Source organism: Phoxinus phoxinus, assembly GCF_949152265.1.
Source record: "Phoxinus phoxinus genome assembly, chromosome: 5".
Classification (NCBI taxonomy): domain Eukaryota; kingdom Metazoa; phylum Chordata; class Actinopteri; order Cypriniformes; family Leuciscidae; genus Phoxinus; species Phoxinus phoxinus.
The window spans coordinates 17,100,290-17,121,639 of NC_136880.1; the positions used below are offsets into that span (position 1 = coordinate 17,100,290).

The 21,350-nt window shown below is 37.9% G+C and overlaps 1 protein-coding gene across 1 annotated transcript in view; it reads left to right on the plus strand.

Annotated features, from left to right (window-relative positions):
* The window catches only part of ak5 (adenylate kinase 5), a 116,446-nt gene that overhangs the window by 74,551 nt on the left and 20,545 nt on the right, over positions 1-21,350 (plus strand). Inside the window, exon 7 of the mRNA XM_079611880.1 lies at positions 10,899-10,989. Coding sequence (XP_079468006.1) covers positions 10,899-10,989 — 91 coding nt within the window. The remainder of the gene's footprint in view (positions 1-10,898; positions 10,990-21,350) is intronic.

Consider the following 21,350-nt stretch of genomic DNA (forward strand, 5'->3'; position numbering starts at 1 on the left):
TGACGTGATTGGTTACAACATGTGTGTGACTTAGAGAACAACTGCGATTTTAAACCGCGTCTTTTTTCCACTGCAGGAGAAAATACTCAGCAATGGTGTTGAATTATGAATTTGCACGTGGTTTGTCGTAAAGCGTATTAAAAACACCACGTAGACATAAACAACATTTAAAATTTAAACTTTAGCAATACCAATTTCCACCCAAATTTTACCTCTTTCTTTTTCACCCTTTTTAGAAATGGTCTCAAATTGAAACATTTGCCTTCTGCTGCTTTCTGAGTGATTTTCTAATGACTTCCCTAATAATGTCTCTTAATTACGTTTGCTTAGAATGATTCCTGGGGGATTGAATGGCACTTTGGAGATTCAGGTGTAAGATTTTGGAATACACTTATTTTAATGAACCTTCCAGAAATGATAATGAAAACTGTCTGAGTTATGTTTGGTGGACGTATGAACTATTGTGAGGATGGTCTTCACATTAGCTGTCATGAAGAACCTAATGATTCTGCACACGCTGCCTCTGTTCATCTATTACTGACGGAAATGGCATGTATCTGTTCGTCAAGTGTGATAAACAATTGAATTTTCTATCATCATACTTTATCATAATCAATCACATTAGTAGGGAGAATCTTTTAATGTTATAGATAGTTTCCTGAGACTTAAATATCTTGATATTTTTCTCTTCACAAACTTTGTTTTTCACATTTTATTAAGGGCAGTCTCCAAGTTCAATCTCTGGCAAATAGTTTGCATCTTTCCATGCAGTACAGTGAGGGCTTAGACACACAAAGCTGAATTTTCAGCATCATTACTCCAGTCTTCAGTGTCACATGATCCTTCAGAAATCATTGTATTCTAATATGCGGATTTGGCGCTCGAGTTTGAAGAGGGGGGCGTTAATCCGTCCCTGGTGTATTGTAGTGTAGTATATTATAAAACAGTATGCAATAACAACAACATATTGCTTCCTTAATGAGACATTAATTATCCCTGTAATTAATCCCCTATCCCTGTCAACTCTCCATGCAACTGATCCTGTTATGAATGGTATTTCTTTTGTAATTTTCCGGCTTATCAAACAATAGTGGGCAGAGTTAGTGTAAATAGCCTCTGCAAACAAGTTGGGCTGCTTGCACTTAGTGTAAATAGACACTGTTTAAATATATATATATATATATATATGTGTGTATTTAGAATTCTGATGTATTGATATCAGACATCATTGCAGTCATGTTTGCTAATTGCTAATTTTCATGTTTGCTAGTTTGCTAATTGTTTGCTTTGCTAACGGTCAATTGCAGGAAGTTTAATAAAAATCAGCAAACATGTTGATGAAGCATGTGAGGTATTCAGTGACAAGTAATCCGTCCAACCAGGCAAACAAAACAAAAATAGTAATCCAACAACAGTAATAAGAAAAGCACAATGGTCATAACAGGGAGGCAGTGAAACAGGCAATGGAGAAACGCTCGGTAATGCAGTGAAAGTATCTATGGTAAAGCATGGCTATTTATGCAGGTGATAACAGGAAGTCACCATAAAAGAAACAGTTCATGGCTTGTATTTGGGAGATGGCTCCCTCTGGCGGTCGGCTGAATGGATACCTAACTCATTCGTTGCAGACGGAGAATAAACTAATGGGTAATCCATCAGCCGGAAACTGAAGCTTCCCTCGGGGGCCGCCATTGTAGCAGACCATTAATGATGTTAGCATTCAAGTGACTCCCATTCATTTTGGCGTCACTTTTTACAGCGAATAACTTTACATCTGAGGCGTTTAAAGACTCTATTTGTCCATTATTTATTTCTAAAGAAACATGACAATGTATAAAAGGCTCCATTACCTTGTATCTTACGTTATGGCCCCGTAGAAGCAGTTTTTGTAAAAATAGGCTAACGATTGCGTCATAACCACTCGACTCTCTGTCGCACAGTCGAGAAATTATCGTATAGACCGGCGGAGAAGCTCGCAGGAAGTCGGGGGGATGTGGCGGCATAAAGTCAATGGAGAAGCCCATAGAGAGTGATAAAGTTGCTCCTGCTGCTAGCTCATGGACAGCTAATACTCATGTTCTCCGTCTCAGCGAGATTCTGAAGGGAATGATTCAGATTTCTCTCGGCACAGCTACTAGAAGACTTACAGCTGTCAGACAGGTTGCTCACGTCACATCTACTTCGTCAAGCTCAGTTTGAGTCTGTGCACTACGCTCCGCCATCAGGAAGTGAGTGCTTCTAATGGGCTTCACTTTTCTCTGTTGAAACCTATGGGGTCGCTGTGTCCATCTTATATACTGTTTATGGAATAAACAGAAAATGTTTTAATAATCAAACCACCAAGGAATACTTACAGTTATCAGAATAACAGTAATCCACAAGCAAACTCAACCACGTTTAACATTGATGATACCAGACGAGGAACTGATAGAACTCTGGTTTAAATACACAGGCAAAGGTAATTAACAGAACTAGAATCAGGTGTGGAACTAACTAACGGCTCAATCGGACTGAAAAGCCTTTTGTAAACACCTTAATCGATCCGATTGAGCCCGGTGGGATCCGGTGACCCCGGTCCGATCGGGAGTACGTTGAAAACCCAAACTGAAAGGACTGCGCATGTGAAATGACGTTGAAATAGCATGACGCACTGACCGAGCTGTTCTTCATGATGATTAAATGTCATATAAATGAGTGTCCCGCCATTCTCCGTTCACTCAGCATCTGTGAAGTGAAGCAGGACAATGTCCCACCAGTCCTTGTTTCAGATTCTCATCCACAGACGACTGGTTTTGGGCATTTTTACTGCGTGATAAAGCAGCACAGACCAACGGTTCATATGCTCATTGTCTCCAAATTATGACCAGAAATGGATAAATATTAAGTCTGCTGTTTAAAACAAATAAAGAACCAATGTAGGAGAATGTGCAAACAGTGGGAAACTGTAATATATATATATTTTCGATTTGATGCTTGTGACATATAAACACGGACATCAACCCGATCACGTTTAGCGTTCATGTAAACACTACGTTCGGATTCATCAATCAGAATGAATTGAAACCCGATTGAAACAAAAGTTTTGCATGTAAATGTAGTCACTGTCACTCGAGCTAATCCCAACATGTTAAAGGGATACTTCACCGCTGGAAAGATGCATGTGTATTTAAATTGGATCATGTATATAGTAGAAATGTGAAATTATTTTAGAAGTTGGTGCCTTCTAGACTGAGAAAAGCCAGAAAATGTATATCAACAACTCCCAGAATGCACTTGCTTCGCTGCCCTACGAGGCCACGCCTACCGGTTACAGAGGCCAGTATCGGAAGAATTGATACAAATAGGTTACTACCCGAACCTGAAAAGACAGCGTTTTATCGTAATTCTCCGTGACGAGTCTGCCTCTTCCTCCTGACCGCCGGACGGGTCTCGCTCCTCTGCTGCAGTGGCAGCTCAGGCCGCCGCTGGTTCCTCCATCATCCATGTTTCTCACTGTGTTGCGGATTTTGGTTTCTGCGGTCGCCATTCATTATGTTTACATGCCCGCCTTTTGTTTCAATCGGACTGAATTCATTCCAATTGATGAATCTGAATGTAGTGTTTACATGAACGCTAAACAAGTGATCGGTTGATGTGCGTTTTAGCATTGCTAAGAAAATTCCTTTGTTTTTCGTCTCGGTCGGGATCCGCGCAAAGCAGAATGCATGACCTGCAAAACTGACACGTACGTGTCAGTGTCAAATAATGTAGGCGTAGTGAATGGCGACTGTGGAAAGCTGGAGCCGAGTCCCGGACATTTTGGGCAATCTCGAGGTCTGGTCTGGTGCGCGGGTCACGGTGCACGGTAATTTGAAAATACTATCGGGTTTCTACTGATACAAAGCTTAATGCTAATCGTGAAGTATCCCTTTAAGCTGGCTGGATATTCAGAGCCCTCATCTTCTTAGAGAAGTGTTAAACTGACTGCAAGTTACAGGTACAGATGTTGTGTGGAAATAATCTCTGCTAGAAGTTTGTAATTGGTTGTTGGAGTTTAAAATAAGCTCTGACTACAGGTAACTCTCTAAGAAGTTCAAAAGGTGTAAGAAATGACAGCGATGTGAAGAATGACTCAGACAACGCTGTTTGGGATTCTCTCGTGTCTTCTGTCATTTCTTCAACTTGTTGCTATGGTGAAGCAACCTTCATTAGTCTGTTTGAGAGGAGAAGAAAGCAGCATCTCTGATGAATACAGAATGTTATAATTAGTGCTGTTAACTGACTCGTTACCCTGTGACAGGAAGATATAAGGTTCACAAAAACATGATACAGTACATCATGTCTGCAGCCTTCGAGCTCAGATGGAGGCAGAGGTGAAGTGTTTGATTTCAGTCGCTGTAGGATGTCAACATTTAAGTGTTTGGAACTGGCCTGACATTCATGCTTTCAAACTAATATTTATGAACACTGTTTATTTCATCATTCATCAGAATGTCTCTGCCCACTTTTAATACATATCTATGAAAGCCCATTTCTACCACATAAGAGATTCTTCCGAGACAATTATTCCGCTATTTGAGATTGTGTGGTGTAAAGAAACTTGAAAACCATACTTGAGTACAAGTAAAGCTACCTAACAGCGACTCCATTACAAGTCACCAATTCCAATACGACTTGAGTAAAATTCTTAGGCCTGGTTTCACACACGGCTTAGATTAAGCCAGGATTATGCCTTAGCTCAATTAGAAGGTAACACATTTTCTAAAATCGAAATAAAACTGAACAAAACTAAAATTGCAATAAATCAAGGTCGACACAACAGCCTCTTAGACGTCTACAAACACTCAAGTCTCAGTAAAGCTAAAGAACTAAAAAAGGGATTAAGTAAAGTAATATAGTTTTGAAAGGTTTGTTCAATATACCGGATAACTACAATTATGTTAGGTCAAATTAAATAGTCAGAGGCTACTTGCACTGAACGTGTTGGTTTCGGCCTCTTCACCGGCTGCAGTCATGTCCTCATCTCAAATATAAAACACCTGCGATTCGCAAGTACCTGCTAATGCCCTCGTATTCTCAGCTTGTTGACAAGTTTGGGGGAGTAAGAGCAAAACGCACAAGATATAATACCTTCAATGCCCTGTATGTGGTGATATCACTTCTCTGTAGCAGAAATAAACTGCTGCAGATAAAAGTTAGGTGACATGCAAAATGTGACAAAGTGATTATACTCATCACAAATGTATTGGAGTAAAGAGTACATACAGTTGTGGTCAGTAATTATTGGCCCCCTTGGTAAATATGATCAAAGATGGCTGTAAAACTAAATCTGCGTTGTTTATCATTTTGATCTTTCATTCAAAGAATTTGCAAAAATCTAACCTTTCGTTGAAGTAAAAGAATTGAAAGTGGGGGGAAATCACATTATGAAATAAATGCTTTTCTCCAGAACATGTTGCCAAGATAACAGCTCTGAGTCTTCTCCTATAATGCCTGATGAGTTTGGAGAACACCTGACAAGAAATCCGAGACTTTTCCTCCATACAGAATCTCTCCAGATCCTTCAGTCACAGATCAATGTTGGTGCTTCTCATCTTCTGTTCATCACACTCATTTTCTATAGGGTTCAGGTCAGGGACTGTTATGGTCATAGCAGAAGCTTCATTTAGTGCTCAGTGACTCATATTTGTGTTGATTTTGATGTTTGTTTTGGCCATTGCCCATTATAAGATTTCTATCAGAGGCCGTCAGGTTGACATTTTTTTTTATCTTTTGGTATTTGCTAAAATCCATGATACCATGTATCTGGACAAGATGTCCTGGACCTCCAGCAAAAAAATAGGCCCACAACATTAAAGATCCAGCAATATATTTAACTTTGGGCAATATGTAGTTTTTATCCCCGTGTCCACTAAACTAGTGAGTTTTCTGCCAAAAAGCTATTTTTTTTTTGTTTTGTTTCATCTGACCAAAGAATCTGGTCCCTTTTGACGTTCCAGTCTGAACTGAACTGAAGTCCAACTGAATGCTTGATTTTGTTTTTGGATGAGCAAGGAGGATTTTTCTGGTGGTCATGTAGATGCTATCATTTTCTTAGGCTTTCTGACCCCAAGACTCGACTAATCTCTGCAATTCTCCATCTGTGAACCTTGGAGAGTCTTTGTCCACTCAAACTCTCCTCCTCGCTGTACATTAAGACAATATGGACACACATCCTCCTCCAGGCAGATTCGTAACATCTTTAGTTGATTGGAACTTCTGAATTATTGCCCTGATGTTGGAAATGGGAATTTTCAATGCTTTATCTATTTTCTTGCAACACTTTCTATTCTGTGAAGCTCAACAATCTTTTGCTGCACATTAAAACTATATTCTTTGGTTTCACTCACTGTGATGATAGATGATTAAGGGAATTTGGCCTTTGTGTTTCATCATATTTAAAGAAGTCAAGAAGTCATAGCTAGACATTTACATGTTCCTAGTCACCCTGGTGTGCTAAAACAATGTAATATTAATGGGAATATACTAATATAATATATTTTATATTAGGGAAGATATTTTACTCATAAAAAAATCCTAGAGGTGCCAATAATTGTGGCCAATGTGTTCTGGAATAAAATAAATAAATAAATAACATTTATTTCATAATGTGATTCCCCTAATTCTTATTTTAAAATTTTATTTTATTTTTAATAAAAACATATTTATTTTTACTGCCATCTTTGCTCAAATTTTCCAGTGTTGCCAATAATTCTAAACACAACTGTACTTATTCAAAAATGTAGTCAAGTAGAGGGTAAAAGTTGCTAATATCTTTGACACTCAGTACAACTACTGCCAGAAAGCCAAAAAAAAAGATACTTGAGTATAGTAACTAAATACATTTACATCATATCAAATGATGTACTCACATTTTGAAAGTAGACCAGACAAATCATTTGATTTCTTCATTCGATGTTATAAAACTGATTGCAGCTTGACCCACTTAATTTGCACATTACCTATGTATTTGCATGTCAACTATTTGGTCTGTCCAGTCGCAGTGAGGTAATGAGGAGGAGGAAGGATACTATTATTTCTAAATGTTATAAGAATAAAAAGTGGAAAAGTCTATCAAACCATGTGCTGTTCCTGGCTGTGTGTCCTTCACGCACAAACAAAGTATCACGCACAAACAACATATACATTTAGAATCAAACTGCGACATTATTGTTTGTTTCCTTTGCTTTGGATCTCATATATGAGTAATTCCTGCATTCCAGAGAGAGAGAGAGAGAGAGAGAGCAATAATTGATTGTGGTGGAGCTTTGATTGAAGTTCATCCCTTCATAGCAAAAAATAGAGCGATTTAATTAGCCATCTAATGCTTCGGTGGTGAGTCCCTTTAGTATCGCCACATGGGGTTTGATGTACTTTCCTGAGGGGAAAAAACAACAATGTTTTAACCCTTCTCTGGAATGACCGTTGAGCAAAAGTGTGTGCTGATGTTCAGGTCTCTGGGGTTAATTTAATTAATTTGATACATTAAATGTTGTTCTCGTCGTGCTGTGAAGTAATCGTGAAGTATCCCTTTAAGCTGGCTGGATATTCAGAGCCCTCATCTTTTTAGAGAAGTGTTAAACTGACTGCAAGTTCCAGGTACAGATGTTGTGTGGAAATAATCTCTGCTAGAAGTTTGTAATTGGTCGTTGGAGTTTAAAATAAGCTCTGACTACAGGTAACAGGTCTCTGGTTAATTTAATTAATTTGATACATTAAATGTTGTTCTCGTCATGCTGTAACTGTAGGGAAAATATAACATGATACTTACATATGTTGCTACTTGAGCATTTGAAAAAAAAAAAAACACCATTAAATGCATGAATGTTTCACCAATCATTATTACAAATTCTGGTCTTTAGCGACCCAGATCTAATATCGCATTGATTTCTGATGAATTGAATCACATTGATTTGAATTTTTTGCAGTTGATTATTTTGAATGGAATTAAATTGAATTGAATTGCATTACATTGGGTCCACCATTTGGGTCCAAAATGCAATATTTACAATGTGTTTATGTTATGTATACAAATGTTGTTGTTGTTGTTTTTTATAAATGTACAAATTATATCATTAACATTTCAAGGATGAATGAATTTCATGTATCTGGTGTTCTGACTAGTGATGTCTAAATATAACCGCATTACAGTTACAGAAGTTACAAAGATACAGCACACTGTGGATCTACATTGGAACAGTAATGGAGTGCACTGCATATTTTGTATTTTGATGAGAAAAGTGAACAGCAGTCTGGAATAGTTTGGTGACACCGTCCGATCTGCCGTTTCGTGGTGAGTGTTAAACTCAGACCTCAGAGATGGATTTGACTGTTGCAATGAACTGAGTCATGGTTTTCTTTCTCAGACCTTAGAAAATGAACACCCTGCACCACTTTAGCACTCTGAAATGGGATTGCTCTCTCGCTAAGCAGCGTTGACACGTGTGTTTCAGTTGTGTTTGGCCATTTATGATTTTTTTTTTTTTTCTTTGCTAAGAATCAAAACAAGAGAATGGCTACAATTACCATTAGGCTGACCTATATCAAAGACTGCTGTGAAGCTGTGAGTGACTAAAGCCTAAGCACAGCTTCATTCTGACACTATTGAAATGTATATACAATGCACACATAACAATACAGACTGTGTGCACTTATAATAGAATGTAATAATCAATGTTGATGACAGCAAGAGCGCTACGGAGACAGTTTCAGACCTGCACTTTCACAACAGTACTTTACAACACTCACAACACTCTTTAATTGAGAAAAGTTTAACAGAACGTTGAATTTCTACGTTATTATTTATAATCTTGTGTCTCTATATGAGCAAAGTATGTTAAATGTTGTTGTTTCCTTCCCACTTGCAATTTATAATGTATATTTTGAATATTTGTAAGAATATATACTTAGAATTTTGCTTTAATTCCCTATAGCCTACGTGACATACGTCTACATTTTAATTATTTAATTATGCAAATCTGTGAATTTTTTGTGTTAGTTTGCTGACATGACATCCGTTTTATTAGATCAATAACACATGTATTTCTTGACTCATTTCTTATCCATTACTCAGATTTTTTTTTGTGTTGGCAAAGCCTGATGTATTATTTTGGCAATGTTTGACTTCAGTGCAAATTGACCCTAGTTACATTTGTCGTCTTTTTTTTTTTTTTTTTTTTAAATAATCGGATCAGTTTGGATTGGATCGATCTGTGTCCCGTCCCAATCAAAATTCATTGTTCCAATTCATTGTTCAAATTTTTAGTATATGCAGAGGAATACATAAAGAATGCAAATGCAATGCTTGCAATGTTTTCTGAACATGTACCATGGCCAAATAATATTTTAAAGTATGGAAATGGAAATAAGTCAGTACTTTTGCCCACAGTACTTTTATATGGAGATAAATAAATAAAAATAGATAGAAGGTGGACTTTGGCTAGACATGTACATTATGGCCAATAGTCTTTGAGGCGGGAAAGGTCGGAAACCCCAATAAATGTGAGTTCATTTCTAATAATCAACACTTTTGTGTGTATCCAATAATGATATGACAGGTACACAGTCTTCTGAAGCCCGAGGGACTCTCCCACGCTGTACCTGCCACGCTGTGGCCCGTTATAGTCTGTTGTCATGGAAACATTCAGACAGGTTGGAGGGGGTCGTCGCTTCGCCTCCCCATTTCTCATTTCTCAAGAATATATATTTTTTTCTTGGGTTTTGTTTTGTCACGGTGCATTACTTAGAAAAGGTTCTTGTGAAGTGTGTCATAAAGATTTTGTTTTAATAATCTTCTGCAGTTCAGGACTTAGCACTAGAACTGAGTGTGTTGGTATACGTTCTGCTTTTATACTTTTACAATGTTTATGAAGCTAATGGTTAGATTGTGAAGAAGCCTGCTTTTAATGATGAATCACACCATGGTTCCAAATGAATGAATCTCTGGCCAAGACTCAGATCGATGCACCCCTGCTGTTTGACATCTTGTTATCTTGTTTACGTGATCGTGTTGAGCCACCTAATGAAACTCATTATACCGAAGCAAAATTCATACAATGTATGATCACAACATATATATCACTGATTCTTGAGATAAGGGACACGACGTGTCATACACACAAAAGCCCATAAGAAAATCTGGCTACTCAGGGCATTCATTGCTTTTCTTTTTAAATCATTTCTTTAGTATTGTTTTAATTACTTGTTCTATACTAGGAAAATACATGGAATTGAACCTGTTCACAATGTAAAACTGCCGAACAAAAAAGTTTAAAAATGCAACAAAATTCAAAAATATACTTTTTAAATTGAAAGGCAGAGATCTGTAATATATAAAACAATGCCAAATGTAAATCTTGAATTATATTTTCCATAAAAAAAAAAAAAGCCTATCAAGGTTGTGTCCTAACTTTGTGTCAACTCAAACAATAAATCAGGCATTGTCATGGTCATCTTTAACTCTCAGGACCCCTTATTGTGGATCTCAGGACACATAGTCCTGAAAGTTTTATCATTTTTTATATTTTATACAAACAATGTTGAAGTATATGTGGCCACAGCTTTAACGTGTCAACTCCGTCATCCCGGTGTAATCGTTTTTGTAAATATTTGTGGAATAAATCTTGGCATTTTTTATATCTGTAAGGCAGCTACAACTGAGCGGGGAAAAAAACAAATATGTGTGTAATGTATGTATGTATATACTGTATATATATATATATATGCATATGCATGTATGTATTGTTGTAAAGCTTATTATTACTATTATTTAACCCCTTAACTCTTCGTCCAATTAAAATGTTTATAGGGATAAATATTTGTTTTCTTTCTACACCGTCAAGAGCCCAATGCCTGACACAAGTGCTCTCTCCTTTATACAGCTGGATGCAGATCGAGATGAAGAGGAAGTCTTCTGTGACATCAGCATGACCGTCGACAACAAACTGTACCCCACCAAAGAGCCTGTGGCAGGTAAAGAGACTTCATTCCTATAAGATCAACATTGATTGTGCCTCGCTCTCACGCTCGGAGACCTCATGAAACGTTTGCCTTTAGTTCATATCTGTTACATTTGAAGCCATCACCTGTGATAGTGTACCTCTTAAAAGTGGAATAAAATTTTATAAAAAATATTGTCGAATCCGATAGTATGAATATTCCCTAGATGTTGCTTGAAAAAGTATACTAGGAAATATTTTTGATAGGATATACGTTTAATATACAAGGCATTGTAGCATACAGACAACATAAAAATGCTAATATAACACTTTATTTCGGTTATTACAGTGTAATTACCCATTATGGGTATACAGTTTATGGGTATAAACTATATGGTTTAAAGTTATGTATATTGTAGGCTCAAGGTAAGGACCTAGTTATTGCCAAGTTATTGTAATAGCACAAAGTACATATATGTAAATTGTAATGTATGCTTATTAACTTTTATAAAGCAAATATAGCAACTTGGGATGACAGATCAAATCTTAAAGCAGGCCTGCTTTATCTTATTTGCAATATGGATAATTTGAGAGAAGCCATCTTTGCAATAGCTATTTAAACAAAAATGTCCAATCCCGACTTTCTGTTTCAATTGGAAACATGTCAAAACAGGGAAGACATTTGTGTTTGATAAACCAATTTAACACTGCGACCACTCCTGGTCGGGATAAATTGGCTGAAGATAATAATAATTGATAGAAAATCAATCCCATGCTCTTTACAAAGATTAAGATGAGAACTTCAGAAGTAAAGCATCAAAGTCTATAGATGTACTTCAGAGGCTATTTTTCCTCTTCTGTGTTATTCAGAGTAGCGGAAACTCAAATTGTCTGTGTAACAAAGTAGTGAAAAAGATTTAGACTTCCCAGCCACAAAAATGAAAGTTTTCCAGACACTGGATTGAATTAATCACCCCATTTCAAAAGTCCCTCGGCCTGAAAGGAAGCGCACATCACAGAACTCTTGATCTCATGCCACACTGAACGACACCAAAGCATCCAGAGTCAATTTGATCTTTCTCTCAAAGGTCTTCGCAAAGTCACCGCGAGAAAGTTTCCCGTAGGAGCTCAAAATAGACTGTCGGCTCCCCCATGCATCACGCTGTCAAGTCTGCGTCAGTCGAAACCGTTGTTTATTTACACGCGAGAGATTAGCGGGTGAATAAGGAGGTCGGTGGGTGACGGGGTCTGTGTGAAAGTGCAGGCATTAATGCCGCTGTCGGTCTCTCTGGGCCATGTGACCTTGAGGTGCAGACGTGGCAGACTTCCACATGAAGGTGAAGTGTTCCCTGGTGCTGCTTGGTGTGGCTGGAAACCATCAAACGACAGGGACGGGTTGAATGAATCGACCCAAATGGGTTTGGGCTGTCAGGGACAGCCAGTTTGTGAGTGTTGCATTCGACTTTTGTCCTTTACTTGCTGCTGAATTATTAACGCGAGTGTCAGGACCCTGCCGTCTCACACTGGAAACTGCAAGTTGATGTTTATACATTATGTATCTACTGTAGCTTAGATAACACCGTATATTGGAATGAATACAGTTATAACAAGATAACATGCATTTATACACAAACAAAAATTATTATTCATAAACCAATTGTAAATACACATTAAAACTATTTTTTTTACATGGAAAGAATATGTGATAAACAAAAGATTAATCTTCCATTTGAGGTTTATATACTTTCAAAATGAAATATTTGAGAAGTCCAGCATGGGCACTAACCCTAGATAGTCACTGAAGGTGCGTTGGCACCGATTGTATCCGTCACTGTTCATCTTCTTCTTCTTCTTCTTCTTCTTCTTCTTCTTCTTCTTCTTCTTCTTCTTCTTCTTCTTCTTCTTCTTCTTCTTCTTCTTCTTCTTCTTCTTCTTCTTCTTCTTCTTCTTCTTCTTCTTCTTCTCTTTCTTCTTCCGCTCTGGAAGTCTATGGCAGGCAGCCCATAGAACAACTTGTGGGAAAATGATTCAATTTGGCACACAGAGTCAGTCTGAAACGCACCAAATTTGGAGTCTCTGGAGTCTCTGTCTGAAGTTGCACTTACGCTCATGCAAATAACGTTTGCACTGTAAGGGCTTTCCTTGGATTCCTTGACTCAAGATGTTTCGTTTGCATTTTCGTCATTTTCCATCATGAAAACATTTCCGCCAATTAGAAATGTTGGCAATTGTGCTGTGGATGGTTCGTCTGTTTTTTCCACAAAATTGGCTCACATCATCGTCAGACCATGATGGCAAAACAGTTTTTGATTGAAAACCATTCTCTAATAACACCCGAACTAATTTGACGAAGAGCATGTTCAAATTGATGTATGGCTATATCTCTGCAACAGCATATTGCGACTAATATTGGTTTGGGTCATCACATAAATATGACTGAGGCTACATTCTGTGTTTCGGCACAGCGCCACCTACTGGTCAGGAGACATGACATTTTTAATTTTAGCTTAGAACTTCTGAACGGTTTGTCCAAAAAAAAATCATAAATCTGGTCTCTTCAGTGCAGCATGCAGAGTCGAATGATACCCAATTTTCCCATTTTCCCATAAAATGCTATCGTTACGAAACTTGGTATGGGTCATTGGCACTTTGGTCATTTTTAATTAACCAAACCGTCATCAGTGAATTTGATGGCACGATGCCAAACTGATTCTGAGGCTGTGACTCTGCAATGCTTTGGAATATTGACACCAAACTTTGCATGTGTCATTATCACCTCACACTGACCACGCCACATCAATCTGGTAACAGCGCCACCTAATGGTCAAATTTTATAAGCAATTAAGTGAATTTATTCATATTTTTTTCAGCTGTTCTGCCTAAAATCTAAAAACGTCTTTAATGAGGCTACGCATTGATGCTCCCAGCAGACAACACATCTCTTTTTCATTTTTAATTGCTAGGACTAATTCCTCAATACTTAGGTCACTTTTTCAAAACTCTTCACACAGTGAACACAACAGCAGTGTATGTGGGCTAAACTGTGAAAATTTTCCATTGCTTTTGCACAAAATGCATTCAGTCACTACTTTCAAATGACATGAATTCATTTCCCACTTAGACAACCCCCCCAACCATTGGCCAACAGGCCAATTAACACATTTGCATTCTTTTTTTTCAAAACTGTTTAAACCTAACATAACACAACACAAAATACAATATAATGCAAAACAAAAGCTGAATAAGAGCATTTAGCCAGTAATACCATATTGAAATATATTCCAATTTTTTTTTTAATATATTCTATCAACACAATTAGATGTAGCTGAACACATACAGTACACAGGTGTTAGTTGAAACTTAGATGAATGAAATTGAAAGACTATGTAAATAATAATAATAATTTTGAACTGTAACCTATACTGCAGTGGATTATAAACAGTAGAGTGTCATTCTTGTTTTGTAAAGAGATTTATACCTTTAAGTGATTGTTTTATGAGTGATACGTGTGTTTGTTGGGTGAAACCTTTCTGTTATAGATGAATAACTATAATATTTCTGCCTGACCAGTAAATTTTGTCATTTAAATGAATTGTGTTGTTCTGCCATCTGATAGGTTCAAGCATGAAGTGCCACCTTTGTGAGAATCCGTTCACATATAAACTGAGCACAACAGAATGGATCAGGGGTCTCGAGACTTTTAAACTTTTAACTGGACATGGCATCTTAAAAATGCAGCATTCATGATGTGAGATTCTGAAAAACACACAGACGGAACCCAAAAACCGGTAATATGTGATGGGGCCCAATCAGATTTGAGCAGATTTGCATACTTTCTACTTGTAAGTTCACTGGTTACCCAGCCCAGCTGATCAAACACCACGCAAAGCTTGTCAAACCGGAGTCAGAACAGCCAGAGATGACAGCGTCTGAAGGCATCTGAAGCTGTCCTACATGTCCTGATACAACCTTACCACCTTCAGGAGCGATGAAGGTATATGTTAGAACAGCTGTGAGCTGAAGAAAGATGTTGAGCAGAAACACTTCTTGGATGCTGACAGGATGCAGTTGATGATGTTTAAATCTACTGCCATTTAATCATGATCAGGAGCACTTGACCAGAAGATTTCAGAAGTGAACATAGCCCCAAACCCTTAAATAAAAAAAATAGCATTTATTTAAAATTATGACTGAATTTATGACTATATTATTTATTATTTTACTGTCACATTGATCAATTTAATGCATTCTTGCTGAATAAAAATATGAATTTCTTAAACAAATTTTTCTGACCCGCAAACTCTTCAATCTTAATGTATGTGCAATGTTTTTGGCACACATCTAACCCCATAAAAAAAGTGAATCTTTCATTGATAATGAACAACTGTTCGTTTTAGTGAAGGCGACCAGTTGCAGTGCATGTGCCACATTACACTGACAGTGCATAATAATAGTGCTAGTGTTAATTACATGGCATTGTGCGCCAGTGGAATTCTGTTGGAAACCAGGGCAACTTCTAATTTTATTGCATCAGAGACTGATGAGGCTCTTCTTTCAAGCTTTTAGCCGTTGGCTTTATAGACCGGGTCTGTGGTGTTTGCAGATCAAATCGAGCGTAGGTTAATTACACCTCCACCCGCCCGCCATGCTAACTCTGCTGATAATGAGTCTTGCGTTATTATCCGTTTCATACTGACAGAAGAAAAAAATACGTCACTGGACAGTGATTTGAAAAAACAATGTTCTGAGTCTCCTATTACTGACATCGAACTGTGATATTAATAATAGAAGTCCAGTGGTAATGCATTTTAATGCTTCAAATCAAACCGTCCCTCAGATTTGTCATGGAGTGCATTTGCTCGTACTAGCCAATATTGGCCTATAGCTTTCTGGTGCAGAATTGTGTTGTGCTGCTGTGTAATATGAAGAATTCACCTAATATACTGGATTGGATATAAACATGCATTACCATTTAAAGTTTGGGGCCTGTACACACATTTTTGAATTTTTTTTTTAAAGAAGTCACTTATGCTCACCACGGTAGCGTTTGATCAATGAAGTGAAATGGTATTACAATTGAGTACAGCTATGTTAGTAAATGTAAAAAATATATATTTTTCTGTGATGGCAGAGCTCCATTTTCAGCAGCATTACTCCAGTATCTTCAGAAATCATTTAAATATGCTGATATGGTGCTCAAGAAACTGTTACATCTGTTTCTGGGTTTGAGTTTTGTTTTAGGGGCTGTTTATACAACACCATTTTCAACTAAAAACGTACAACTTTTTATGCGTTTTGACCGTTCGTTTTTACGACAACAGTGTTTTGGGTGCCTGAAAACGCAAAGTTTTGAAAACGGGTTTTAAAGTGCACGTTTTTCAAAATGGTCTCTGTGTAAACAACAAAAACGCGAATCTCTGAAGATGCGTATTACATGTTCAGTCTATAGTGTTTCATCGCCATCTACTGGCCTGGCAGCAGAATACAGTGTTTTTAGTCGTTTTCGTGGATCCGTGTGAATGGGGATCATTTTGACACTGGTGTCGCCTGTATGCAGAAAACTCAAAGGAACAACTTCTCAGTTGTAGGCATATCGTTTTTGTGTAAACGTACCCTTAAACTATGTCATAATTACACGTAACGCCGCGATACGCGATAAAATGTATATTTTCCATGTTAATCAGAGTTTTGTCCTAACCAGCCGCGACGGCGACACACAAAGTGCGACGCCGCGGCTGGAACAACAACCATAAAGTGTGGCAATGATAATCTCAGGTACTGTTTATGTGCTTAATTTAATGTTAAAAACTTTGTATATCATTTAATATTTTCATATTATTTCATTTTAGGCTATTAACAGATAAAATTTACAGATAAAGCCTTCATCAGTGTCATAGACTTTTTATATATATTTACTTAAACTCGCGAGTGCCTTGGCTTGATACGTTTTTATGAGTCGAATTATCCAAAGTGCACCGGGATACGGATTTTACACCCCGATGTACAAATGCGGGTAATTTCTAACTTTCTAACGCACAATCTCTTACCCATGTATCCATGTTGCAGGTTAAAAAAAATCGAGTTGAGCATATACAGTATGTACATTCTGTGCTAAGGACAAAATTTGCATCACACTCACTGTACACAGACCCTTAGCATAGGCTATGCGTAAAAAGTGTGAACTAAGTAAGACCAGTTCTGTGATGCATCATATTTTGCTATCCTTAATCATTGGGGGCTCTTGTTGAACTAGCTACCAGGGCAGTCCCCCGAGAACTAAATGTTCCCCTAGGACCACTTTCCTGGTTGCATTCACACCGCCAGTTGGAAATTTGAAGTGGCCGTCACTTACGTCCTGCTGCTCTGCTTGTTGTGCGGGACTTTAATTTGACGGCGTGGCATACTTTTATTTTGACAGCGCTGATAACGACTTAGTCAGAGCCTGCGCGCACATTCTCCATTTTCATTAGTTTACAATCTGTTTTACAATTCTTTTTTCTACGTTTTTAGATAGAACTGTTAAACAAAGAAAGTCAACAGTTAACCAAAAAGTATTATAGCGTTTGCAATGTGGTTGATGGTCAATGTCGCTAGCTGAACAAAAATACATAATCATGTGGTGCTTGGTTTCTTCAAAATCATGATGGATTATCTCTTTACCGTAAAAGTTGAGATGTGCCTGTATTTCGGCGTTGGTCCATTTGTCGCTGTTTTGCATGTTCGTGGAGTAAATATACAGGCTGTAAACTGTGTTTACGTGGCTTTTTAAAAATGCTAGGTGCTAGTTTTTCCGCATGCGTTCGGATGATAAAATCATTCCCAGTTCCTGTAGAGCGAACATGGCAAAACGTGGGTATTTCCGCCATTAGTTATACGGTGCGAAAGCCCAGGTTGTCGATAGTTAAACCCCCTCATGTAAACTAACTCCCAGTCCCTCACTGAAATGTTTTTCTTGCCATCAAGCTTGATAACTCACATAATGGTGCCGGATCTTGACCAGAGCATATTTCTGAAAGTCTGTTGCCCTTTTATAGAAATACGTCAGGCATGTTCATTTATTAAAAGTGGCAGAGTTCAAAAGGTACTGCATCACAGGAATGACCTTGCCGCCCACTCGCACGATCCCTCAAACGCTCTTCCAATAATGCCACGTCTCTATCAACAAATATATCCGTGACTCACAATCCTACTGGGGCAAGAAATGTTCCATTACTTCCTGTGGTCTCAGGTGCAAAGTCTCTCCCTTAATATATAATCCCACCACATGCACTTCATAGTATGAGGAACAGTCTGTCAGACAGCTGCTCTTCCCCTAAGACTCATTCAGAAGAAAACGCAGTATGAAAAAGGGTAGTTGGCTGAAACAGCCTGTTCTGTTTTTGTATGGGAAGATGCTGCCACGTTTGGTTTAGCACTGGGGGACAGGGAATGAAGCTGTCAGGGGATAACAGAGGCGACCGATGTCAAAAGGCATCAGCCTCTTCCAGCCTGTGGTAGCAGCGCTGAGCTGAATCAGAACTCAGAACAGATGCTTTTATACGGGAAACACGACCACATGGCTGAAGCCAGACCCCTGTGACGAAGGTCTGATGTCAAAGTCACTGATCTGTCAGACTCTTCGTGAAATGTTTTCCTCAGGGCACTTGCAGTTTCTTCAATGAAATCTTTTATTTTTAATAATTTTTTTGTCCAGAAGTGTTAATTCAAAAGTAAAAACATGGTTTAACTGTCTATAGGTTGTAATATAGGTTGCAATAAACAAAACTCTCTTAAAATCTCAATGAATGGTTGAAAACACATTGTTAGAAAAAAATGAAACCAACAGAAATAAGATTGAACTTTCTTAAATCTCAACCTTTTTATGCTTTTGAATATTTTGGGATATACACTAGGCTTTTACTTGTCTTAACCACAAATTATTGGTGAGGAAATGACCAAGTTGGGGAAGGCTATTCCATGCCAAGTTACTTTATCTACAGTATTTGTGCAATTCTTGCTAATTTCCTGAGCAGTAATTTGTGATCTAAAAAGACCATTAAAGACCACTAAATATTTTTCCATTTTTGGCTTGTTCCACGAAGGCGAGCACATTCTCTCTGCTTGCAGTGCGTCAGTCACGCTTGTCAGGAAAGTGAGTGAGACGCACACAAACACACTGTTTTATCACTGAATCATACCTCATCAATTATAGCGGTTGACTTCCGCCATTTAGTACGATTGCGTTCATATCAGCAGCGAACCGTACCAGAGTTCACGTAAACCGTACCCCAGACCAGCCTTTTTATGCAAACTCAGGTACGGTTTGTTGGTTCACACTAAAGTTCGGAAAACTGCGTTGATCCAAACTAACCAAACCCTGACGTCAAGTGAACCCAGACGTGCACCAAAAGTGCTAGAGTGAAAGCACCCTTCACATTTGCAGGGAATATTTCTGGCTATCATAAGGTATATTTCCAAATAAGAAGTCTCTGATAACAACTTACTGAAAAAAAAAAAACGTCTTGTGGAATATCCTGTTTCACTCGAATCGCTTAAAGTTGTTTATGTGATGCTCTTCCAGTTCTAGCACCAGTATCTTTAAAAAAAAATCAATTTACAGCATGAATCTTCCAGTTTTTAATTCTAATCCAGATGTTATGTTTTCTGATCCCGAAAGTAGAAGTAGAGATTGCACTGTATTGCTTCGTATAGTTACATGTATAGTTAACAAGCTATATTACACGAAGGAAGAATTGTTTATTCTGAGGATATATACTACATAATACATTTTCTTATTGAGCCTTGGAACTAACTTTACTTTCCTGATCCCTTTTTGCAATTTCTGGCAACAATTTTCTATCCAGTGTTGCCAACTTTTTGGATTCCTGGTCAACTTGTAGTCAGTCACTACATCATACTTGTTCTGTTGTTTGACAGAAAAATTGTAGATGAGAACAACTCCATTGGACATTCGGCTATATTATATTCAAATACATGTGAGCTCGGATTAGGAGAGAAAACAGATGTAGAACGCAGACAGTTGGCACATTACGTCATCTAGTGACATTTAGCGACTTTTTGAGCAGGCTTTAGCTAGTTTGATAATCATTGGCACCACTGCTTCTATCAGAGTAACCATAGGTGTAATTCATCAGATTAACTATAAACATGATACACTAACGTTTGACACGCAGAAATCGTCCCTTTTGAAAACTGACCTTTTGTCTTTTAAGCAGTATTTCTATAGTGTTAACAAACTTTTATGGTGAAATGTTTTGCTTGAAAAGCGCATTTTGTACTTTGGATATTTTGGTATAGAAGGTTCCCAAATAGTGTTATGTAAAGCTACTGTACATCAGTTTAGGGGCCGTTTACAAGACACTATTTTCAAATAAAAACAGAAAACTTTTTATGCGTTTTGGTCATTCATTTACACTTTTTTGAAACCGTATTCCAATGTGCAAGTTTTTGAAAATTATACCATTATCGTCACTACAAAACTACAACTACAAAAACATGAACTTGTGAAAACATTGACATTATGCGCATCATGTATATTACGTGTTCAGTCTATAGGCATGTAGTTTCTTAACATAGTGATTGCATTTGCCAACTACTGGCCTGGCGGCAGAATACAGTGTTTTTAGTAGTTTTTTCAGATCCGTGTGAACGGGGATAATTTTTTACAACGTTGTCGTCTGTACGCAAAAAAAAAAAAAAAACACAAAAGAAAACTTTTCCATTTGTAGGACATCATTGTGGTGTAAACTTTTCTAATCTAAGCTTTCCTTTACTAAGTTCTAAAAGGGTTTCCATTGACAGGTGATCTGACCAATCATACTTCGCCATCCGCCATTTTGTCGGACAAAGCAGTCAGGAGAGTTAGTAGATTAACATGGGAGGATTTGAACTTGAGAAGCGGAGTGTACTGACATCTTTCCGCGGTTAAAACAACATTCCTTCTGATGTTCAGAAGGAAGAGATGATCGGTTCACGAGCAGATTTTACTGATGCTCTACAGCGCACAGGCACATTAAAGAGCCACAAAACTGTATTTATTGTTTAAATTTCTTTTAAAAAATTACCAAATTTGAAAGGTGAGACTTTGTTTAATACGTTTAATATCAAAAGTAACCGAAAAGTAACCTGGTCTGTCCTGTCTGTCAGCGTGTTGTCAGTGTCCTCTCTGCTCCGCGGTGTATTTCTCACTGTGTGAGATCATGCACGTGTGGCGTGAGAGCGGCGTAGCTTGTCGGGCATAGCGACAGTAACGTGACCGTTCGCAAAACCCCGCCCTCGAACGGTTCTCGTCCAATCCTAGCTCAGCAACTGTAAATAAGGAGAAGGACCTCCGTCAAACATTCCGATTTCAGCAAGATAGTGCAATGATGCGCCTATGGCAGTGAGGTCTGCACG